We start from the raw sequence: 24,741 nt of genomic DNA on the forward strand, positions 1-24,741 counted from the left end.
GTGAACAGCTCTTGGCTTGCCTTGAACTGGCATGAGCCATAAGCCACAGCCCTACTAATGTAAGAAATAGACAATATGCTTTAGCAAATGCATGAAAGTTATTTTACAGTAAGTCCCCTACATATGAACTTTCAAGTTGCGAGTCTTCAAAGATGCAAACGTGTGTTCGCATTTCCAGTCACCCAAGTCAGTGCTTGTATCTAGCATATGTTGTCACGTGTGTGCATCCTCTACAAGTGGCTGTGCTTTTGTGTATCTCACTGTGCAGTACTGTGGAGAGTACAGTGGCACAGCATCTTTATTTCAAGTCCAGGATGTCTGAAAGCAAGTGTAAAAGCAGCGGCAGTGACATAGCTGGTTTTGTACTGCATGATTAAAAATGTTTTCTTTACTTTTTGCTCATTTTTAATGTATTATTTGTGTGAAAAGTATTATAAATGACCGCCTTACAGTACTATATAGCTGATTGTGTTAGTTGGATACCTAGGCTAATTTTGTTAAACTTAGGAACAAACTGGACTTATGAACACACTCTCAGCATGGAACTGGTTTGTATGTAAGGGACTTACTGTAATTTACCACGTGCCAGACAACAGAATTTGACTTTGACCCTTCTAAAAACATTCTGAAAGATCAAACAATTTATCTGAATCAAAATCAGGTGCAACTAATCAGGCACCTGCTCAAGAGAATATTGCTTTGAACTTTCCTTATTAGGAAGCCAATGCTGACAAAGCAAAACATGCACTGGCTGGACATGCTTATGGAAGGATGCATCATAAGATCAGTTTGCTTGAAAGGCACAGCGCCCTAGTATCTTTATCAATGACATGTCAAAGTTTAAAGAGAGGGAGAGTTTGAGAGTTGGCAATCATTGTCAACAGTGGTGAGTGGATGCCATGCTTGTTCAAGTAGCTGAGATGAAATTTCCAAGTGTCAGAGGCAACTGCTTGGGCAAAAGTAAGAATATGGGAGCCTTTGGTCATGGTCTAGCCACAGACTGTGTCTAAAACAGGTAAGGCTGCTCTAAAGCAAGAAGAACATACGAGGAAAATCTGCCTAAGACATTGAGTACTTTTCTCAGAGACAGGACAGATTGGATAAGAAACAGGAAGAAGCTTCGAGAATCACCAGTCCCAGTTATGAGTGCTCTATTTATCTCCTTTGCAAGATGTGACAGAGAGAGAAGCGGTCCCAATTGTCCAGTGACAAAAGGACTCTGGAATCTTACCTGCTGTGGGGCTTGAAGAACATCCTGGGCAGCTGCTGTTGAGACGATGGCTCTTTTGTCCAACCTGTGAGGCTGCAGGGAAAGAGACAAGCCGGCCACCAGTTGCACACCCAGGTCCGCGATAGTGACCCGGTCATCCAGGACGGTCACGGTCTTTTCAGCCAGGATGGAGTCAGAGAGAGGCGACAGGACCTGCAGAGTCAGTGAGAAACCTCAGTGTCTGCTCCTCACACCATTCAAAACTCCTGAACTGGTGTTCCCGCCAAAGTGTCCTCCCAGTTTCCCGTGACACGAGTGTATGCAGGAAAATTGTGTACGTGAGCAAGTCATGAGTGTGTGCATGCTAAGTCATGATCCTGTTCAGTTACGCTCTCTAAGTGAAGGAGTTTTAAGTACAAATATCATCTTGGCGAATTTTCTTTCCTTTGATTCATATCATGATAACACTACTCTATTTTTTTAAGCTTGATTTAATTTAGAGGCAATAACTAAAAATTGCCTACCTTGGTACTAGGCACCAAAGACTGACATTTTTCCAACAAATAATATTTAGTTGTGAAAATGGCAAAATTGCAGCAAAAGCTCTTTAAAGGTTGGTGCTCAGCCATCTCTTCCTACTCCTACTCCTTCCAGTGAGCTTTAGATGTTCACTATGGAACACTTACCCCTGGAGAAGCGAATGGCAACCCACTCTAGTATTCTTGCCTGGAGAATTCCATGGACAGAGGAGCCTGGTGGGCTATAGTCCATGAAGTCCCAAAGAGTTGGACATGACTGAGAGACTAACACACATACACATGGACCACTGATCACCATTGTGTGGGCTGCCGTGTCATCACTGGATAAACCAGCTGAGCAAAGTGGGAAAGAGAATCTTACTCTCCTAAGAAACCATTTTTCTTAATTTACCATCTAGCTTGCAAGCTGGTAGTGGTTCTGGTTTAGCTGCTAAGTCGTGTCCAACTCTTGTGACCCCATGGACTGTAGCCCACCATGCTCCTCTGTCCATGGGATTTCCCAGGGAAGAATATTGGAGTGGGTTGCCATTCCTTCTCCAGGGGATCTTTCCAATCCAGGGACTGAACCCTAGTCTCCTACATTGGCAGACAGATTCTTTACCACTGAGCCATCAGGGAAGCCCTTGCAATCAGGGGTGAATATCAAATGAAGAGGCATATCTAGTGGATAGAATTTCTAAACCCGTCCCCCCAAAGACATTCTGTCTAATCCCTCAAACCTGTGAATATGATGGGAAATCACCCTCCCAACTATCTTATAGGATATGGCATAGTTGGCCTTAAAATAGGGAGACCATACTGGGTTAGCCAGGTGGGTCTCATGGAATCACACAAGCCTTTAAAATCAGATCACTTTCTCCCTGACTGGTAGAGAGAAAGTCAGATTCGAAGAGTGAGAATCTGGTGGTGGATCTGTTCCATAAGGAGGGATGCAGGTGACCTCGAGGAGCAGAGAATGATCTCTGGCTAATAGTCCACAAGAAAACAGAGTCCTCAATCTTGCAATATTTCTTCAAAGCCCCACATAAGCTCAGCCTGACCCATACTTTGATTGCAGCCTTGCAGTACCCTGAACTTGGTACCCCAAGCTCAACTGGACTCCCAACATTCAGAACTCTGAGTGAATAAATCAGTGGTGCTCATGCTGGGAGATGTTAGATTAATTTGTTACAAAGCCACAGAAGAGTGATACAGACTGTAACACTGAATCCAGCTTTGTCAAAAATTGACTTGGGCAGCACCTAAAAATCTGACTTCGCAAACTATAAGCAGTAACTTTTTGTTATTAAAAAACATGCTGCATTATTTCTGCAGAAGGATCCTGTCCACGGGCTAGAAAATAGTTTCCCTGTTACTTTAGTAAAGTGGAGAGTGGCTTTTATTAATTTTAGTGCAATACGTTTTAAAAATTTTTTGTGTCCACTGTTCAAGGTAAAACATAGCTAAATGGTTAATGCTCAAGTTGAGGAAAATAAAACTAGCTTTCACAGGTTCTACTGTCTTCGGTTAGTGACACAAAAAAAGTAAAGGATCACATTAGGAGAAAGATTGCTTAGACTATGTGTTAAATCTAGCTTTGGTAAAAGAAATGAGATATTTTTCTCAACTCTCTAAAAGGCAAACATTTTTCTTTGATTATTCTTTGAGGTTTTTATTTGCTACTCTAGACAATAAGATTTGAAAATGACTTTGACCTACTTTGGGGAAAAATACAATATAATTTTATTATCATCATTTTACATTTTTCAATTGGTCTGTGAATTTTGTGAATTCTATTGTCTTTTATAAAAGCATTTATTTAGTTAGTTGCATGGGGTCTTAGTTGTATCATGTGGGATCTTTCATCGGGGCACACAGACTCTCTAGTTGTGGCTAGCAGACTCTGGAGCCCACAGGCTTAGTTGTTCCAATTCTGCTGGAATTCCAGTTCCCTGACCAGGGATCGAATCCATGTTTCTTGAACTGCAAGGTAGATCCTTAACCACTGGCCTCTCAGGGAAGTCTCTTTAAAAAAAAAAAAAGTAACACAAAATTTAATTTGAGTTTGAACTGTTAGAATTGACGAACCCTCTATCACTGCCCATAAATCTTTGATGCGCACACACACGCTATCCTCCAGCATCTGCCTGGACACTTATCAACACAGACCAGGGCTGGGGGAGGTGGCGAGTGCTGGGTACCTGTACCTGCATGGTGGTGATGCCCGGCTCCCGGCCCACCAGGGTCCTGCCATCCTGTATCTGAGCGATTCTCGGCTCTTCCACCTTCATGAAATCCATCACGAGGTCGGTGATGTCAAACTGCCAGTCGGGGCCCAGCATGTAGGTCAGCTGACCCGAGTCAGGGGACTCGGCCACGAACTGGGTGAGGACGCGCACGAGGGCGTGCTGGTATTGCAGCGAGCACCCTCTCCCCTTCTTCTCCTCATCCTCCTCATCTTCACTGTCTCGGGTGGGCCTGGGACACACACACACCAGAGCCAACGTCATCCTGGTGAAGAAGGGTCCCCGCTACCTCCTTGTCCAGAGTCCCCATGACTGTGATGCTTCGTGTGAACTGGATTTTCTTCCTGCCAGAGCTGCTCACCAGCAGTCACCCTCCATCTGCTGCTCCTTTCACTCCCTGGACCCTTCACTCCCAGTGACCCTGTGGTCACTGAGCATCACACGCGCTCCCACAGGTTGGAACACAGAAGCCCAGCACGGCCCTGCCTCACCCGCCCAGGGCTGGGGGATCAGCCCCGCCCAGGCAGAGCTGCTAACATAACTGAAACACGTCTGACACGCGCGTCCTGACTTCTCCTCCTTCCTCAGCACCCCGGCACTTCCCCCTGTCCTGACACAAGTTCACCTCCACTTGCCTGCCCATGACCTGCCCTGAGAAACCCTCCCTGCCTTCACTATTCCATACACTTCCCCTCGAGATGAACCTGTCTGGCGTCCCTTATGAGAGGACCTGGTTTGGTGGCTGCTGACTGGTCTGCGGGGCCCTCGGTGGACAGGGTCTTGTGTTGGGGAGACAGGAGCAGAGACTCATATGTCCTGAGTTAGAATGTGTGCCAGGTCCTGCCTTACCTGCTCCTGTAAAGTGAATAAATGCTACCTTTAGAGTTCTGACTGCTGCAGGGCGTATGATTTCACTAAATTCTTGGAACAACTCTATTCAGTCACTCTACTGTCATCTCCAACTTGTAGATGAAGAAACAGGAAGAGAGAAGTTAAGTAACTTGTCCAAGGTCACACAGCTATACACGGGAAAGTGAAAGTGAAAGTCGCTCAGTTGTGTCTGACTCTTTGCAACCCATGGGCTGGCTGTAGCCCGCCAGGCTCCTCTGTCCATGGAACTCTCCAGGCAAGAATACTGGAGTGGGTAGCCATTTCCCCCAGGGGATCTTCCAAACCTAGGGATCGAGTCCAGGTCCTCCACATTACAGGCGGATTCTTTACCATCTGAGCCACCAGAGAAACCCAAACGTGGAAAAGCCAGGGTGAAAACGTAGTGGCCTTATTCCAGCGTTCACAGCTTAGCCACTGCACTGTGCTCCACTACGGATGGTTGACATTTACAAGCAGGAAACTGAGAATGGATAATGCAGGAAAGAACACTAGGGCAGTGGGGAATAGAGCTATTCCCTAAATGCCAGGCCTTGTGCTGTGCTTATTATGTGTTGTGTCATTTTACTGAATCCTAAAAGCTATTCTGTGAGGTAGATAATATGACAGTAAACCCACTACATACGAATGAGTTCCGTTCCAAGAGTGCATTCGTTTAAGGTCAATTTGTTTGTAAGTCCAACTGTGTTAGCCTAGGTACGCAACTAACACAATGGGGTTTCAAGTAGCTTACTGTAATGGGTTTATAACACTTTTCATGAAAATAATTCATAAAAACAAACACAGAAAATAAAGAAAGTATTTTTAATCTTATAGCATAGGACCTTGAAAAGTAGTGTAGTACAGTACAACAGCTGGCACTCCTTAATAACATCAGCTACGTCACCCCTGCTTTTATGCTCACTTCCAGACATCCTGGGCTTGAAACAAAGACCCTGTACTGTTCTCTATACAGCACACAAAAGCACAGCCGTTTGTAGAAGATGTGCCCGTGTGACAATGCACGCCAGACTCGTGAACTAGTTTATGGAACTGGACTCTGCGAGCGTGCATTGGCATCTTTGAAAGTTCATAACACGAGGGTTCGTATGTGGAGGGCTTACTATATTACCCCTATTCTAATTTCCTCCTGTCAGAGTAAGGACCCAAGTCAGATCCATCTTAACTCCGTCCCCGTTCCTACCCACTGCAGATGCGGTTTTGCTGGAGCCTCAGTCCCTGAGGACGTTTTGCCTCAGATCTGAGCCCCAGGAGCCTCAGATCCACAGCCCCTCTGAGGCTCACCCCCTCACCCTCACTTCCTCACCTTCGGTTGGAGGCCACTGGGATCCTCCATCCTTTGATCTGGCTCAGCTCCGTGTCCGAGATCTCAACCTGCAGGGGGAGTCTGGGCACCCAGACCGTGACCTCTAACTGGGAGGTGAAGTGCTGGTGGGTGAAGTTCACGATCGTGTCCACTTTGCTCTTCATCTCCTTCCCATTCACAAAAATCAAATCACAGCCATTGGAGACCTTGGGGGAGGGGACAGAATTGCCAGATGCATCAGCAGAAAAAGCACATGTGAAACCTGACAGTAAAAGTTCATGAACCGCAACAGCTCTGATCTATGAGGCCCCAAGACAACCAGGAGAACGTGGCTTGAACAAAAGGTAATTTGTAGGCACTAATTGGTGACAATACTGATAAATAGACTCCAGGAAAACCATTCTGTATTACAAACTACTGACAAGTGAAACCATAAACATAATTTAATGAAGTTCCATAACCTTTGTTGCCTTTTCTGTGTGTTTTTTTCCTTTTCCTCACCTCTTTTATGTACTCAAACCACCACTAATCAAACCCCAGGTGCAGCATATTTCACTAGTGTGCCGTATCTGAAGATGTTTAAAAGGTATCCATATGCTACTAAAACAACACTTCATTTGAGCCGTAAGAGGGATTTTTTTATCCTGAAAAAACCAAGAGAGTTTTGCACTAGATTAAGACCCCTGCACACTCAAGAAATGCATCAGAAATGTGGATACAATTATTTTTGCCCCATTATATTTTGCATTAATTTTACGTGATGGAGATGAGGATGTGGCATTTTGCTATGGACTTTTGACTCAGCACGTGGGGCAGGCACCCTTTTAACACGATGCATTCGCAAGTTAGGTATCAGACAACGTAAGCCCCTGTGGCACTTCACATCTTCCAGAGAAGCAAGGAAAATGTTGATGGGTTTCTCTGCTAGACCATCAGAAGAATGAATGTCTTTTACATATCTTTTACATATCTGACCTCCATAAAGGAGGTCACTTTATGGGCAGAAGACACAAAAGCAACAATCAGTTTAGCACAGAATCACAAAACTGCCAGGGGTCTGCAACCTTCATTTTACAGATGAAGAACCTGAGGCCAGCCATGTGATGTGTCACTGACTCAAGGTCACACACTACTTTTAGGGATGCTGGCCTGCTGGCAGTGGTCCCCAGCGCACCTGGAGTGCCACCAAGAGGCCTGTTTCCCAAGCCACAGAGGAAGACTCGTTCACGACCTTCTCTCCCTCACCTGACTCAGCACCTGCCACCCAGCCTCCCTTCCCAGCCCCAGGCACACACGTCCAGCAGCTTCCTGAACGTGACCAGGTGAACGGCCCAGAGCAACGCCAGCAGCATCAAGGTGCAAACTCTAAGAGCAAGCCTCCACGTTGTTTGGGATAACTATCACCACCTGTCCTCTCCCCCTAGAAAAAGGACATGAACACCTATTTGCTCCCACAAGAAGGAAAGGAGGAGCTTGGTTCACGGGAGAGTGAAATCAAAGACTGAGGAGAAAATAACTAAAATGATGCTTACATCCTTACATCAGAATCACAGACACAGGCCCCTGTCATTGCCACCTCACCATGTCACCGACATCTCTGGGAATCTTTAAGCAGAATTAAGCAAGGCCAGTAATAGGAAGATGGGATGAAACCACAGGGACACTAACCTGACAACCCGGGTTACAAAGCAATGAACAGGGGTACTGAGGGATAACTACGCATCAGGCTGAGTTCATTTGGGGAGTGCTTTTCCACCCTCTCAGAGCTTAGCCCTCCAGAGGCCCCTGACCTCTAGGCTCCACTACTCTGAAGAGCAAAAATTCTGCCCCCAGATGGCAGTGGAAAGTGGCAGTTGATGTGTCTCTCCCCCTGAAATTCCAGTGGGAGTTGAAAAAGACATTCCCATCACTTTTCAAAGTGTAAAAGAATCCACTTCACCTATCTCTCTCTCTTTGTCTGCTTTTACTTCCTAAAGGAGAGAAGAAAAATGACAAACCAAGCAAATCAGCTGTCTTTTAAGGCATGTTTGAGGGACGTAAATCTGTATTGTTGTGGCCAAGACTGTAAAGCGAGCAACCAGAGTAAGATTTTCAATTAAAGCAGAAAAACGAGTGGAGAGCTGGGTTTTTATTTTAAAATCCTGTGAGGCTGACACAATGCCGAGCCGACTGCCCTTCCTTGGGTGGCAGACCTGTTTTAGAGAAACTTCTGCCTTCCCTACAGAGCACTGCAGTGGGAGGCATGAGATAAGACCGCTAAACATCCCTGGACTCAGTGGCAATAGCAGACCTATCTCAAGAGAACAAGGTTCCTCACTGATAAGAACGCTGCGATGGATGCGTTAGGGTTCTGTCCTCACCTTCTCCCAGCTCAAGTGGGCCTCACCCATTGCTAGAACTTTCCCCAACCTCCCTCCAGTACAGACCTCAACTCTCCTGAATCTGCAGGATTATTATAACCTATGTGAGATGCATGTATGTGTGTGTGTTTCCTCTAGACGGAACGGCTTAGTATTTGTTAATTTATTGTTTGTAGGGACTTTATTGGAGAAGGAAATGGCAACCCACTCCAGTACTCTTGCCTGGAGAATCCCAGGGACGGAGGAGCCTGGTTGGCTGCCTTCTATGGGGTCGCACAGAGTCGGACACGACTGGAGCGACTTAGCAGCAGCAGCAGCAGCAGCAGGGACTTTATAGGACATAACTAGTGTAAATAACGACAATTGATTGCAGTAGGGATCTCTTATGGGCATAGGAACTCACTGCCTGTGAGGTTCTTCCTCCTCTGGAAGCATTAATCCCCACAATAATTGCGTGTGGTGGGCACCGTGCCCCTCACTGCACTGAGACTGAATCCAGTGTCGAGAAAGGGAACATCACTTCCCAGGGCTTTACCTATGTGTGTAACGATGCCAGCCAGCCCCCAGGGCTGCTGACACCTGCTCTTTCCTCTGCCTGCTCATGCCAGTCCCCTCCAGAGACTTCCCTCGCTACACAGGACAAAGTCCAAAATCTTGATTACAGCTTACAAGACCTAAGGAAACGGTACTGCCAACTTCTCCAGGCTCCCTTTGCACTCCTCTCCTGCCCCCTGCACAGGCTCTTCCCTCGTGGGTCATGGGTCTTCTCTCCCTGGAACTCTCCCGAACTTATTCCCAATGGAAAACCTTGCCACCGTCTTCCCGTGACTGAAAGACTGAGATCTGTTTGTCATTCATGTCTGAGGCAGATATAACTGGTTGTCTTGGGCCACCCAGTCACACACCAGCACCCCTGCCCCATCACACACACACACACAAACACACACACACACACACCATCTTCCTCTTTTCTGTCCAGCTAATCATAAGAACAGGGCTTCCTTGGTGGCTCAGTGGTAAGGAACCCACCTGACAAAGCAGGAGACACAATAGGAGATGTGTCTATCCTTGGGTCAAGAAGATCTCCTAGAAAAGGAAATGGCAACCCAGCCTGAAAAATCCCATGAGAGAGGAGCCCGGCAAGTTACAGCCCATGGGGTCGCAAAGAGTCGGACACGACTGGGCGACTGAGTACCACACTATGTTAGTTACTCTGGATTGCTCTGTGTTGTATTTTATAATTTGCTTTTCAATATTTATCACTCTCTGAATGCTCCAGGCTATTTTTTAACTTGTTTCTTATCTCTGTTCTCCACCTGAAAGTAACCTGCTTGAGGCCATGGACCTGTCTCTTCTCATCTACTGTGTCTCTACTTCTAGCACAGAGATGACATACAGAAAGTGTTCAATAACCAGACGTTCAGTGTGGCTATGTCACCAGTTTCCTCCGGGTCCCATTCATTCCTCTGCTCCATGAGTAGCCTGAATCTGGATAAGAAGGGGGACGAGGCGGTGTACACCAGCTTATCACATTAAGGACATCATGAGAGGAGGCAGGCAAGTAGAAGAAGCCTAGTCCAAATGCTCAGCACGTTGAGGTAAAAAATCCGATAAATCTGGGTTTCCAGCGATGAATTTGGCCTTTGGGCCAGGAACTGAAAGGGAGATCTCTGTGTCATGTCACATTGTAGAGGCATGTGTGTTGGGGAAGCAGACAGACAGACACTGCAAGGTAAAGATCAGAGTCAGGTTCCTACTACTCATCGTAAAGCTACCTCCAGGGCTCTCTGAGGCCCGGAAGCAACACCAAATGCTGTGTATTCTAATGTAAGAAGAGCTGAGGACGGGAATGTGAAGACTGAAAATGACGGTTCGTGCCATGTTAATCTGTGAGCATTTGCCAGACGGCTTGTCAATGTCATCATAGGAAGGCTGCCTCTAGAGGTTCATTGTTCTCCTGTCAAATTACACTTCTGCAGTTACAGTACTCTACAGTAATAGGGGCAAACAGGGGTGTCCTAGTGGAAATAGTTTTCCTTTGGGTATCTCGTAAGATACATCATTGGCTTCATTTTCTATTCAGAAAAGAAGCAAGAATTGAGTCTATCAGCACCCTCCCTCTGAATCTGCCACACTGTTGATATATCTGTATCTACCATAAAGGCTTTATAAGGTGTCCCTCCTGACCTCTCCCCCAACCTGGAGAAATGAGTTAGAAAGAAAAAAAAGTCACACAGTCAAGAGTAATGGCTGCAGTCTACTTCCTCGACAACTTGGCAAGAGCAGTTTAAGAAGTGTAAATGGTGTTTGTTTAAGCTGAATAAAATGAAGGGTGCCTTCTGCAGTGCTGTTTATAATGAAAATAAAAATATTCTGTATGAAATGCCTAGTTCAATAAATAACAGTGCACACAAATGAAACACCAGGAATCATAAAATAAATTTAAATAAAATTTAAGGAAAGGGAAATATAATCAGGAAATAATATTTAGTGAAAAATGATGGAGTTAAAATTATATGGACACACTCATTCTAATTTTATAAATATATGTTATATGTGTGCATTACTGAAGAATAAAAAGATTTGAGTAATGGGGGAAAGCTATATAATCAAAGAATATGTTTCACAAATAATAATAAATGCTAATTTCATGTGAAGATAGGCAAAAAGGAAGCATGTAAAGGAAAAAACATCTTTCAATTCAACTGTCACCAAATCAAACATTTTGTATTTATTACCAAGTTGAGCAAGTGCATTATGTCTGAGGAGCAGCGGGTACTCAAAATATATTTGTTTGACCTTGAGGGTTTATATCTCCAAGAAATACGAAAAAAGAAAACCAATAGCTATCATGTATTGAGTGCTTACTAGCAACATGCCTTTTTTTTTAGAAATTTACATAGGATGATAGCCACTGATTCCTCTGAATACCCTGTTCATTAAGTGTTTTGTCCCTATATTATAGATGGGGAAAGTAAGGCCCAGGACAGGCACCTCCTGCAGGGATCACAGCTGGTGATGGGGCAGACGTCCTCTGAATGGGGGCAGAGGGCTCCTCACATTGTGTGTTACCCTCTATATACAGCCCACAGAAGGAGGACCTGATTGGGAAAGACAAGACCTAAATACACACACTGGGACTTCTTTATAACCATCAGTTCAGTCAGTCAGTTCAGGCACTCAGTCGTGTCCGACTCTCGGCGACCCCATGAATCACAGCACGCCAGGCCTCCCTGTCCATCACCAACTCCCGGAGTTCACTCAAACTCATGTCCATCGAGTCGGTGATGCCATCCAGCCATCTCATTCTCTGCCGTCCCCGTCTCCTCCCACCCCCCAATCCCTCCCGGCATCAGAGTCTTTTCAAGTGAGTCAACTCGTCGCATGAGGTGGCCAAAGTACTGGAGTTTCAGCTTTAGCATCAGTCCTTCCAATGATCACCCAGGACTGATCTCCTTTCGAATGGACTGGCTGGATCGCCTTGCAGTCCAAGGGACTCTCAAGAGTCTTCTCCAGCACCACAGTTCAAAAGCATCAATTCTTCGGCGAGCAGCTTTCTTCACAGTCCAACTCTCACATCCATACATGACCATGGGAAAAACCATAGCCTTGACTAGATGGACCTTGGTTGGCAAAGTAATGTCTCTGCTTTTTCATATGCTATCTAGGTTGGTCATAACTTTCCTTCCAAGGAGTAAGCATCTTTTAATTTCATGGCTGAAATCATTATCCGCAGTGATTTTGGATCCCCAAAAAGTAAAGTCTGACACTGTTTCCACTGTTTCTCCAGCTATTTCCCATGAAGGGATGGAACCAGATGAAATGATCTTTGTTTTCTGAATGTTGAGCTTCAAGCCAACTTTTTCACTCTCCTCTTTCACTTTCATCAGGAGGCTTTTTAGTTCCTCTTCACTTTCTGCCATAAGGGTGGTGTCATCTGCATATCTGAGGTTATTGATATTTCTCCCGGCAATCTTGATTCCAGCTTGTGCTTCTTCCAGCCCAGCGTTCCTCATGATCTATTCTGCATATAAGTTAAATAAGCAAGGTGACAATATACAGCCTCGACGTACTCCTTTTCCTATTTGGAACCAGTCTGTTGTTCCATGTCCAGTTCTAACTGTTGCTTCCTGACCTGCATACAGGTTTCTCAAGAGGCAGGTCAGGTGGTCTGGTATTCCCATCTCTTTCAGAATTTTCCACAGTTTATTGTGATCCACACAGTCAAAGGCTTTGGCATAATCAATAAAGCAAAATTAGTTGCTTTTCTGGAACTCTCTTGCTTTCTCCATGATCCAGCGGATGTTGGCAATTTGATCTCTGGTGCCTTTGCCTTTTCTAAAATCAGCTTGACTATCTGGAAGTTCACGGTTCACATATTGCTGAAGCCTGGCTTGGAGAATGTTGAGCGTGACTTTACTAGCGTGTGAGATGAGTGCAATTGTGCGGTAGTTTGAGCATTCTTTGGCATTGCCTTGCTTTGGGATTGGAATGAAGACTGACTTTTTCCAGTCCTGTGACCACTGCTGAGTTTTCCAAATTTGCTGGCATATTGAGTGCAGCACTTTCAGAGCATCATCTTTCAAGATTTGAAATAGCTCAACTGGAATTCCATCACCTCCACTCGCTTTGTTCGTAGTGATGCTTTCTAAGGCCTACTTGACTTCACATTTTAGGATGTCTGGCTCTAGGTGAGTGATCACACCATTGTGATTATCTTGGTCGTGAAGATCTTTTTTGTACAGTTCTTCTGTGTATTCTTGCCACCTCTTCTTAATATCTTCTGCTTCTGTTAGGTCCAAACCATTTCTGTCCTTTATCGAGCCCATCTTTGCATGAAATGTTCCCTTGATATCTCTAATTTTCTTGAAGAGATCTTTTGTCTTTCCTATTCTAATGTTTTCTTCTATGTCTTTGCATTGATCACTGAGGAAGGCTTTCTTATCTCTCCTTGCTATTCTTTGGAACTCTGCATTCAGATGCTTATATCTTTTCTTTTCTTTGCTCCTTTGCTTTTCATTTCCCTTCTTTTCACAGCTATTTGTAAGACCTCCTCAGACAGCCATTTTGCTTTTTTGCATTTCTTTTCCATGGGGATGGTCTTGATCCCTGTCTTCTGTATAATGTCACGAACCTCCGTCCATAGTTCATCAGGCACTCTATCAGATCTAGTCCCTTAAATCTATTTCTCACTTCCACTGTATAATCATAAGGGATTTGATTGAGGTCATATCTGAATGGTCTAGTGGTTTTCCCTACTTTCTTCAATCTAAGTCTGAATTTGGCAATAAGGAGTTCATGATCTGAGCCACAGTCAGCTCCTGGTCTTGTTTTTGCTAACTGTATAGAGCTTCTCCATCTTTGGCTGCAAAGAATATAATCAATCTGATTTTGGTGTTGACCAAGGTGTAATTTAAGTTCAATGCTCAGTATCCATTTGGAGGATACAGGTGGATGAGTTGAGTGGTGCGTGCACTATGAAACCACTGCCACACTCAGACACAGAATACTTCCACCATCCCAAAAGATCCCTGGTGCCCCTTTTGGGCCCATCACTCCCTCTACGCTGGTCCCAGGCCACCAGTGATGTGTCATTAAGCAGGAGGTATGGATTCATTCAGACTAGCTTGATAGTGCTCAAGTCCAGGGCGAGGGAGCTGGAAGCAGCAGCTTGGTGCCTCAGACTGAAGTCCAGTAACCTGGGTCCTCATGCAACTCTTCCCCTCATGACACTGAGTAAGTCACTCTCCATCTCCAGGCTCAGACGCCCCATTGGTAAACCTGAGGGCACATGAAGTTTCCAGCTCGTACACCCTCCCATCCTATCAATGGAGGATGGAGAGAGCAAGCTTGGAGACCCAGTGTAGTTTGACATAGCTTTTCTCTGTCACAGACCTCTCATCTGTAAAATAAGGATAAATCGTTCATTTGTTCGATAAATATGTATTTAATGTCAGTGAAGACCCAGAAACTGTCCTAGGTGCTGAGGATAGAGTGATAAAAATACAGTCCCTACTCTTATGGAGCTGACCATCCAGTGGAGGAGACAGACAAACTTGACACACATAGATATAAATGCAATACTAGAGATCTCTTCAAGAAAATTGAAGATACCAAGGGAACATTTGTTGCAAAGATGGGCACAATAAAGGACAGAAAAGCAAGGACCTAACAGAAGTGGAAGAGATTAAGGAAAGGTGTCAAGAATAAACAGAACTGTACCGTAAAGGTCTTAATGATCCAGATAACCACAATGGTGTGATCACTCACCTAAAGCCAGACATTCTGGAGAGTGAAGTCAAGTGAGCCTTAGGAAGCATTACTATGAGCAAAGCTAGTGGAGGTGATGGGATTCCAGCTAAGCTATTTCAAATCCTAAAAGATGATGCTCTTAAAGTGCTGCAGTCACTATGTTGGCAAATTTGGAAAACTCAGCAGTGGCCACAGGAGTGGAAAAGGTCAGTTTTCATTTCAATCCACAAAAAAGGTAATGCCAAAGAATGCTCAAACAATCATACAATTGCACTCTTTTCACATGCTAGCAAGATTAGACTCAAAATCAGATAGCAAGATGGGCTTAAAAGGAAAATCAAACATGATAAGAAAACAGCGATGACCGGAGTTCCTGGAGGTCCAAGGGCTAAGACTCATTGCCCACAAGGCAGGGGGCCTGGGTTTGATCCCTGGACAGAGAACTAGATATAACATGCAACAACTAAAGGTTCTGTACACTGCAATGAAGATCAAAGATCCAATATCCACAGCTAAGACCTGGCACAGCCAAATAAATAACTAAATAAACATAAATATTAAAAAAAGAAAAACAGTGATGACAGCCCAGTTAGAATATTCTGTTCTGTTCCATCCCATCCCATTCTATTTCACTCTACTTTGCTCTGTGCCATTTCATTCCAGTCCATTCTATTCCTTCACTTTTTACAAAATGCTGGTGAGATCCCGTAAAAATTGGCCCTTAATCTGAAAAAAATCCTGCACTTGGGCATTGTGGGAAAGTGATCCTCTACCCATTTTACAGATGAGGAGACTAAAGCTCAGTTAGGTCATCTAGCCAGTAATGGAGGGCCAGGGTCCCAAGCGACATGTTCTGACCTGACCCTGTCCTTTTCTTTTGGTCAAATAGTTGCTATAGTAACCACTGATCTCCTCTCTATTTTCAGTTCATTCTTCAGTTCAGTTCAGTTCAGTCGCTCAGTCATATCCGACTCTCCGCGACCCCATGAATCACAGCACACCAGGCCTCCCTGTCCATCACCAACTCCCGGAGTTCACTCAAACTCATGTCCACAGAGTCGGTGATGCCATCCAGCCATCTCATTCTCTGTCGTCCCCGTCTCCTCCCTCCCCCGCAATCCCTCCCAGCATCAGAGTCTTTTCCAGTGAGTCAACTCGTCGCATGAGGTGGCCGAAGTATTGGAGTTTCAGCTTTAGCATCAGTCCTTCCAATGATCACCCAGGATTGATCTCCTTTAGAATGGACTGGTTGGATCTCCTTGCTGTCCAAGGGACTCTCAAGAGTCTTCTCCAGCACCACAGTTCAAAAGCATCAATTCTTCGGCGATCAGCTTTCTTCACAGTCCAACTCTCACATCAATACATGACCACGGGAAAAACCATAGCCTTGACTAGACGGACGTTGGTTGGCAAAGTAATGTCTCTGCTTTTTAATATGCTATCTAGGTTGGTCATAACTTTCCTTAATCAAGAATAAGGAGCCTGCCTTATCCTCTGCTTGATAAAAATCAAAGACAAAATCATGTCAGCCACATTCCAGTTTCAGTTCAGAGATGTAGTCAGTTGAAAAGAGCACTTCTCCCAATCTTACCAAACTGCAAATTAAAAACTTTTCTTTGCACTTCCCTGGCAGTTGGTGGTTAAAACTGTGCCTCCAATCCAGGTGGTACAGGTTCCATCTCTGGTCAGGGAGCTAAGACTCTACATGCCTCTGGGAGAAAAAACTAGAACATAAAACAGAAACAGTACTGCAACAAATTCAATAAAGACTTTAAAAATGGTCCACATTGAAAAAAAAACTTATAAAAAATAAAAACTTTTCTCAAACACATCAGAGAACTGCTGATGCAGGGCTACAAACTAACCTGGAATCTAGAGAAAGACACACACCCATAGGGAGAAAGAGAAATGAAGTATTTGCTTCCCCAGGGCAGACTCTGCTAGATGCCATATAAGCTAGAAAAAAGAATCCAAGTGACAAATTGTACTGACTTAAGAAAGGCCCATTAGGGGCTCATGTGAGAAGGTTGAGCTTTTATAGCCTGTAAATACATGGGAGCTTGTACCCACTGGCTTGCTCTGTGAATTCCACCAGCTACTTAGGGAAGAGCCAGCAGTGGCCCCGGGGCATCTCTTGTCTTTGGCTCAGGAGGGGAACAGCAGCCACTGCAGGAAACTTTCAGTTCAGTTCAGTCGCTCAGTCCTGTCCGACTCTCCGCGACCCCATGAATCACAGCACGCCAGGCCTCCCTGTCCATCACCAACTCCCGGAGTTCACTCAAACTCATGTCCACAGAGTCAGTGATGCCATCCAGCCATCTCATTCTCTGTCGTTCCCTTCTCCTCCCACCCACAACCTTTCCCAGCATCAGAGTCTTTTCCAGTGAGTCAACTCGTCGCAAGAGGTGGCCAAAGTATTGCAGTTTCAGCTTTAGCATCAGTCCTTTCAGTGAACACCCAGGATTGATCTCCTTTAGAATGGACTGGTTGGATCTCCTTGCAGTCCAAGGGACTCTCAAGAGTCTTCTCCAGCACCACAGTTCAAAAGCATCAATTCTTCGGCGATCAGCTTTCCTCACAGTCCAACTCTCACATCCATACATGACCACAGGAAAAACCATAGCCTTGACTAGACGGACCTTGGTTGGCAAAGTAATGTCTCTGCTTTTTAACATGCTATCTAGGTTGGTCATAACTTTCCTACACACTCCCATATCCTCTGTTTCCTCTACAAGGCAAAAGTCTCAGTCTTCAGGCCAAAGTGTAATAAAAACTGCCACTCAGAGCCCTTAGGGGATTCTGCTGTATCTAAAGTAATCAGTCTGAGTTAAATGTAACCTGCTTTATTAAAAGAGGCCTGCATCATGACTCCTGCAGAGTAATGTGCTTGTGACGACTAAGTGAAAGGCGCTCAGTCGTGTCCGACTCTTTGCAACCCCAAGGACTACATGATCCATGGAGTTCTCCAGGCCAGAATACTGGAGTGGGTAGCCTTTCCCTTCTCCAGGGGATCTTCCCAAGCCAGGGATCGAACCCAGGTCTCCTGAATTACAGGCAGATTCTTGACCAGCCGAGCTACAAGGGAAGCCCAAGTTACCTCATTAAAGTTTATCCAATAAGATTTATACAATAAGATGCTCTAGAACAGGGAACTCCCTCGCAGTCCAATAGGGGGAACCTCACGCTTTCATTTCTGAGGGCCCAGGTTCAATCCCTGGTTGGGGAACTTCATGCTTGTGCTTAGCTGTGTCCAACTCTTTGTGACCACATGGATTGTAGCCCACCGGGCTCCTCTGTCCGTGGAAATTTCCAGGGAAGAATACTGGAGTGGGTTGCTATTTCCTTCTTGAGGAAATCTTCCTGACCCAGGGACCAAATCTGTTATGTCTCCTGCATTGGCAGGCAGGTTCTTAACCATTAGTGCCACCTAGGAACTAAGATCCCACAGTGCAACCATTAAAAAAGAAAGAAAGAAACTTTTTTTTCAGAAAGAAGAAAGCTCTAGGATGGGGTATGCAACCTTTGGGATCCAATGCCTGATGATCTGAGGTGGAGCTGATGAAGTGATAATAGAAATAAAGTGCACAATAAACATAATGTGCTTGAATCACCCTGAAACCATCGCTCCCCACCCCCTCCGATCAGTTCAGTTCAGTCGCTCGGTCGTGTGCGACTCTGGCAACCCACTGCAGCATGCCAGGCCTCCCTGTCCATCACCAACTCCCGGAGTTTACTCAAACTCATGTCCATTGAGTCGGTGATGCCATCCAACCATCTCATCCTCTGCAGTTTCCTTCTCCTGCCTTCAATCTCTCCCCCACCCCCTAGTCTGTGGAAAAATTGTCTTCCACAAAACTGGTCCCTGGTGCCAAAAATGCTGGGGACTGCTGCTCTAAGACATAACAGTGCTCCTGTCCCCAGGGTTTCCCCAGACTATGTTAGACTTTCCTTGGTCAGAGGCAGCCACTTCTCTGAATCGTAACTGTCTATCCCTTGTCTTCAATAAGTAAATATACCATCTTGATCATCTTTTTCCCCCCTAGAACATTACTGAATTGGGCTTAATAGCACTGTGTGACTCTGAACAGGTAACTTAATCTGAGTTTCTGCTCCTTCATCTGTTTTATCAATTGGCCTTCACCTGGCACAAATAGAGCATTTGCCAATAAAATACCTCATTCTTTTAATGACTCACACAAATGGAAGTTGGGTTTTAAAGTTAACTGACGCAAAATTGCAACTAACCAGCATTACACAATAAAATCCCTATTTACACTCACTAGGCACAGAATCTGATTTTTAATATAAAGAATATGCACAGTAACATGTATGCATATGAGACACACACACATGTGTGTGTGTGTGTATATATATAGCATGTAATTGCACAGATGGGCAGTATGTGCATTTTAACTCTCTGCCCAGAACCCTTGAGCAATTCATAGTGTGTTGGTTCTCTCTGTGTACTATGATCAGCTACACTTTTTGTAAATGTATCTTCCAGTTCTTATAATATTTCATCAGTCAAGGGTTTCTCGGTGGCCATAATTCAGTCTCTAATGTCTTCCTGAAGGCCAGAGGGCAATGACACCATCACCACTGATTTGCTCAGCCACCAGAAGAAGGCATCGCACATCTCTGGAAGACGTGGAGACCCTTACATTGTGCTCGTGTGCCCCACAGGTTATGCCAGTGTATACTGATGAATGCATGACCAGGCAGAGTAACGAAGGTAATCAGATTAAAAGATGCACAATTTGTACCCATATATGCGTATATGGATACATGTGAAGGTAAGCACACAATGTTATTCGGGTCCAAATGCATATCATTGTGGGGCTTCCCCGGTGGCTCAGACAGTAAAGAATCTGCCTGTGATACAGGAGACCCTGGTTCAATCCCTGGATTGGGAAGATCCCCTGGAGAAGGGAATGGCAACCTACTCCAGTATTCTTGCCTGGAGAATTCCTACATGAAAATGAATTCTCAGGAGTTAAACTATTCATGTGCTACAGCTTCATGTCCTTTGGGCCCATTGTACAATCATGAACACAAATCCAAATAACAGAACTAGAGTTCCTTGGTGGTCAGTTGGTTAGGACTCGCTGCTTTCACTGCCCAGGGGCCTGGGTTCAATCTCTGGATGGGGAACTAAGATCCTACAAGTCATGTGGTGCAGCAACCCTACCACAACCACCAAAAAACAAAACCAAACATCAGAACTGAAATCATGTAGCAGTCCACTGCCAATGGTGCATGTTGTTTATACATCATTCTGTCGACGATTATAAAAAATGAAAGGGTGCTAAGTCGCTTCAGTCGTGTCTGACTCTTTGCGACCCTATGGACTATATAGCCTGCCAGGCTCCCTTGTAAATGCGACACTCCAGGCAAGAATACTGGAGTGGATTTCCATTTCCTTCTCCAAGGGATCTTCCTGACCCAAAGATCGAACACACATCTCTTATGTCTCCTGCACTGGCAGGTGGCTTCTTTACCACTAGGGCCAAAAAAATGAATATGCAAAGTCAAATTATTCTCATGAAGATTTCCAGGAGATAAGTCCATGGATCCTGACGCAAGCAACCTTCTGTCTGTCCATATATGTACAGGACTATGAGTTAATACATGAATGCTTACTTCTCTGCCTCTGAGATCATAAGGCAAGTATTTTGAGGACAAGCATGCTGCCTTACTCAATTCTCTGCAGCCCAGGCTCACGGCACAGGGCCCAGTACCTTGTAGATGTACAGGAACTGTGCAGAATAAATGAGAGATGAAGTGCTCTGCTCATATCTGCTCAAATCATACAACAGCAACGGGCAAGTCTTATGAGCCTCTCCCCATCCATCCGTCATGTCCAGCACCACACTGAAAGCCTCCACTCTAAGGAGACTCCCTCATTCACTGTCAAGGTCTGATCATGAGGCTTTGCTCTCAGACTTATTTATTCTTATTAATCCTCTTTTCATGCAGATCAATCTCATTTTCCTAGTCAGATCATGGCTGGGACGTGTCAGTTCTTCATTCCTCCAAAGCAATGTGCCCAGTGACCAGCCAAGAACTGATTATCCAGTCCTCCCAGCAAGGGCAGATCTCGGGGCCAGTGTGAGTAGAATGGAGACCATTTCACTTCTTTCCCTTCCCAGCTCATCCAAAACACACTCCCCCTTACAGAATCTTGAAGTCTTGGTGCTACAGAGACCTCAGAGAATGTAACTCTGCAGCCCAGGGAGGATGAGGATCCATCTCAAAGGCACAGAGAGCTCGCAGCGAGCCTGAGGTTAAAACTCAGTGATGATATGCACTGAGGTCCAAGCAGGGCTCTGAGGACACAAAGCAAACCCAAAAGTCCCTGCCCTTGAGAAGGCATGAGTGGAGAAGACAGATGCCTGTGCAAAATACTGTCAACAACAGTGGCTGTTAGGACAGTAAGATTCATATGGTGTTTACAAGATGCTCAGGCCTCACTGGTTGCCTCAGATACACCAACCTTCAGCTCACCTTTATCCAAGATGCCCAGGATGCTCCTCCACTGCAGACCCACTGATGCCCTGTCAACTACAAACTGGCACTTGCCAACAGCATGTGCCATCCACCTCTGTGTGTGCTTGCTAAGTCGCTTCAGTCACATCTGACTCTGTGCACCCCTATGCCCACTAGGCTCCTCTGTCCACGGGATTCTCCAGGCAAGAATACTGGAGCGGGTTGCCATGCCCTCCTCCAGGGGATCTTCCTGACCCTGGGATCAAACCCGAGTCTCTTACGTCTCCTGCTTTGGCAGGCAGGTTCTTTCACCACTAGCGTCACCTGGGAAGCCTGCCATCTACCTCTACAGGTATTAAATCATGCTGTTGCCAATATTCAACACCCCTGAAAGGAGTTCAGGGTGGAGAGCAGAAATGAGGCACTCTGTATTTTGGGGAAAAATTGGCAGGACAGGTCTGGCAGTTAGATATTTTTCAGGAGCTCATTTTACGAGCCCAGTTCTTGTACCTTTTCATATCTAGAAAAGCACTAGACTCTTTCATGGTGATGACTGTTTCTCATGACTAGCTATAACCTTCTAAAAAATGTGCGTTTCATTGCATGTGTACCCCCTTCACCAAAATCACACTGGTGACTTTGACCTCCCCCTGCATCCCGTCTCTTTGGAGCAGTTTCTCAGAGCTATCTAAGGTGCTATCTCCTGGGCTACAGTCCTCATTTTGCCCCAGATAAAACATAACTTGCCACTTTTTATTTCATGCATTTTTTTAAAGCTGACACCTGCTTCCATCCAAATTCATCTTCCCCCTCATCTGTCAAGCATCACTACTCAATGACTGTATTCTGCTAGTCAGGCCACTTCCATGAAGAAATAACAAAATTCTGGCTCTTTTCCACTAGGAGAAAAAAATCCCCATCTGAAGAATATTCGACAAGGTTTGATTCTACCTCGACAGACAAGTGTTTCCTAAATTGTGCCCCTTATCAAAACCATACCAGCAAACTAGGCCCAAGATTACGGTTTGTTGTAAAGTTTAGCATACGTTTCTCTGGGGAATGTTTTCATTTTAGCTTTGTAGCCCTCGACACTGGGAGATTTTTCAAAGTACCACCAACGCTTGTGAGTTTAGGAAAAGATCCAAGCGCTTACTATGCATCAAAAGGTGGCCCAGGAGGGATGAAGAGCTGTTTATCTGGTGAGGGCTCAGCATATGGTGCTGCTCAGCCTCGTGTACCAGCTCGGACAGCAGACACTGAATCTGGTGGAGAGAAGTACTCTGAATGAGGTTCTGTTGGCACGGAGGCTGGAATCACAAGCTTAGGTGTCCGGGGTTTGCACAGCAATTAGTCACATAAAAGAAAGGCATTTTGGCAGGATAAGCATATTCTCAGGGGAATGAGAAATCTGCAGGGTTTGTGTTTTCCAAGCTGATTTTGAAAGTACTTCTGAAAATTTCCCTGAGAAACTTTTGTATCAAAGCATGCTGTGAATTGGGGACTCAAGGTATAAAAAGTAGTTGAGAGGTTTTTTGTTTTTTTATTTTAAGTCTCTGAGACTCCATGGGAAGGGAAAAAGAAAATGCCAACGATGACCTCATCACCAATTCCTCCAAAATCTGAATGTGGAAAAGACGGAGGTTGAAAGGCCCAACCTAAGATCTGGCAAAGACAGGATTGGCTCAGCGCTGCCAAGGAAAGGCTGGGTATCCAGACTTCTCAGAGATTTTCAGAGAGGGACCAGCGACTCAGAGATTAGCCAGGCTGAGCCAGTCACAGAGGGAGGGGCGAAGTGCAGCAATGCCTCAGTAGCACAGAAGTCCCTGGAATTCATCCCCTTGATCAACTTGGAGTCCTTGCCAGTGTGACATGGGCTGATTAAAATCCTGGATATAAAATTTTTCAGATTGGTAACAAAGCACAGAAGTAGCCCCCGTGGCGAAATTACAGCTGTTCTTAAATGACTCTGCCTCATGAAAACCTCTACCTACGTAAGCAATAAACTACAATAATTGCATCTAATACATTGGTCCAATACATCTCACTTAATACAACTTATTTGTCTAAGATATTTGTAATAGAATTCAGTTTACCCATATAATTCACCCTTTTTTTCTTTTCAGCACGACTAGCCTGGGATGCGGAGAAGGCAATGGCAAGCCACTCCAGTACTATTGCCTAGAAAATCCCATGGATGGAGGAGTCTGGTAGGCTGCAATCCGTGGGGTCGCTGGGGGTCGGACACGACTGAGCGACTTCACTTTCACTTTTCACTTTCACACATTGGAGAAGGAAATGGCAACCCACTCCAGTGTTCTTGCCTGGAGAATCCCAGGGACGGGGGAGCCTGGTGGGCTTCCATCTACGGGGTCACACAGAGTTGGACACGACTGAAGTGACTTAGCAGCAGCAGCAGCAGCCTGGGATGATGGAGCTTCTGTGGAGGCTGATAGGGGTTGACACAACAATCCAATCCCTCTGGGTCAGGGAGGTGACATAAATGAGGAAAGGAGGTCTTCGCTGAAAGACAGAAAACTCGGGGATTGTGAAAAACTCTAGGGAGCACCCCAAGCCCTGCTCAAAGGGGTTAGCTCCCACTCCCCTGAGCCTTCCACTGCTACGCGGGAATGTCAGGACTGCATGCAGAGATCTTCTGACTTTGCAAGAGAAATGGAAGATCCAGGGTTCAGTGAAATTTACTAATGTTTGAATGTTGACATCTAAGAATACATTTTAAAAGTACTTTGCTCTTTGTGGGGGTTTGTCTTGGGGACTGTATTTGACTTAAAGCCTATCATTTTGTGGGATTCCCAGGTAGCTCAGTGCTAAAGAATCCACCTGTCAATGCTGGAGACTCAGGTTCAGTCTCTGGGTTGGGAAGATCCCCTGGAGAAGGAAATGGCAACCCACTCCAGTATTCTTGCCTTGGAGAATCCCATGGACAGAGGAGCCTGGAGGGCTACAGTCCATGGGGTCACAGTCAGACACTGACTGAGCATGCAGGCACTATTATCTTATGACCTTTGGCCTAAGGACATCCTGATACAGATGATAGTGAGATAGGAGATAGATAAGCTCTTGGCTAGATATTTACAACTGGCCTCCTGTTCACACCTCCTGGGGTGAGAAAAAGATGGGCTCCAGGTTGGACACTCACTACCAATCCCCTGTTTACATTTCTTGAGGTAAGAGACAAATGGGCTCCGGGTTATCTTTTCATGACTGGATGCTTGTCTACATTTCAAGATCTGCGCTTCTATACAAGAAACGGCAATAGGAATAGGGTGGATAACCAGACACTGGGTACAAAAGAGAGGAGCCAGACCCTATTAGAAGGTCAAGAGGTAATACATTTTCCATGCTTGGGGCAAGGGAGATGCTACACGTGTGGAGAAATCCTCCCAGGGTCCGAAAGACAGGGGAGGCCAGACCACAGTAAGTCTTGCTATTTTCCTCCCATATGCCTTTGCAATGA

At 45.3% G+C, this 24,741-nt stretch overlaps 1 protein-coding gene across 1 annotated transcript in view; it reads right to left on the reverse strand.

Annotated features, from left to right (window-relative positions):
• Positions 1 to 24,741, reverse strand: part of TMEM132B (transmembrane protein 132B) — a 234,353-nt gene that overhangs the window by 2,211 nt on the left and 207,401 nt on the right. Inside the window, exons 5-7 of the mRNA XM_055405463.2 lie at positions 6,169 to 6,374; positions 3,936 to 4,206; positions 1,232 to 1,423 (exon numbers count right to left, since the gene is read on the reverse strand). Coding sequence (XP_055261438.2) covers positions 1,232 to 1,423; positions 3,936 to 4,206; positions 6,169 to 6,374 — 669 coding nt within the window. The remainder of the gene's footprint in view (positions 1 to 1,231; positions 1,424 to 3,935; positions 4,207 to 6,168; positions 6,375 to 24,741) is intronic.

Source organism: Moschus berezovskii, chromosome 19 (genome assembly GCF_049115385.1).
Source record: "Moschus berezovskii isolate FMDL1 chromosome 19, NW_MosBer_1.0, whole genome shotgun sequence".
NCBI classification, from domain to species: Eukaryota; Metazoa; Chordata; class Mammalia; order Artiodactyla; family Moschidae; genus Moschus; species Moschus berezovskii.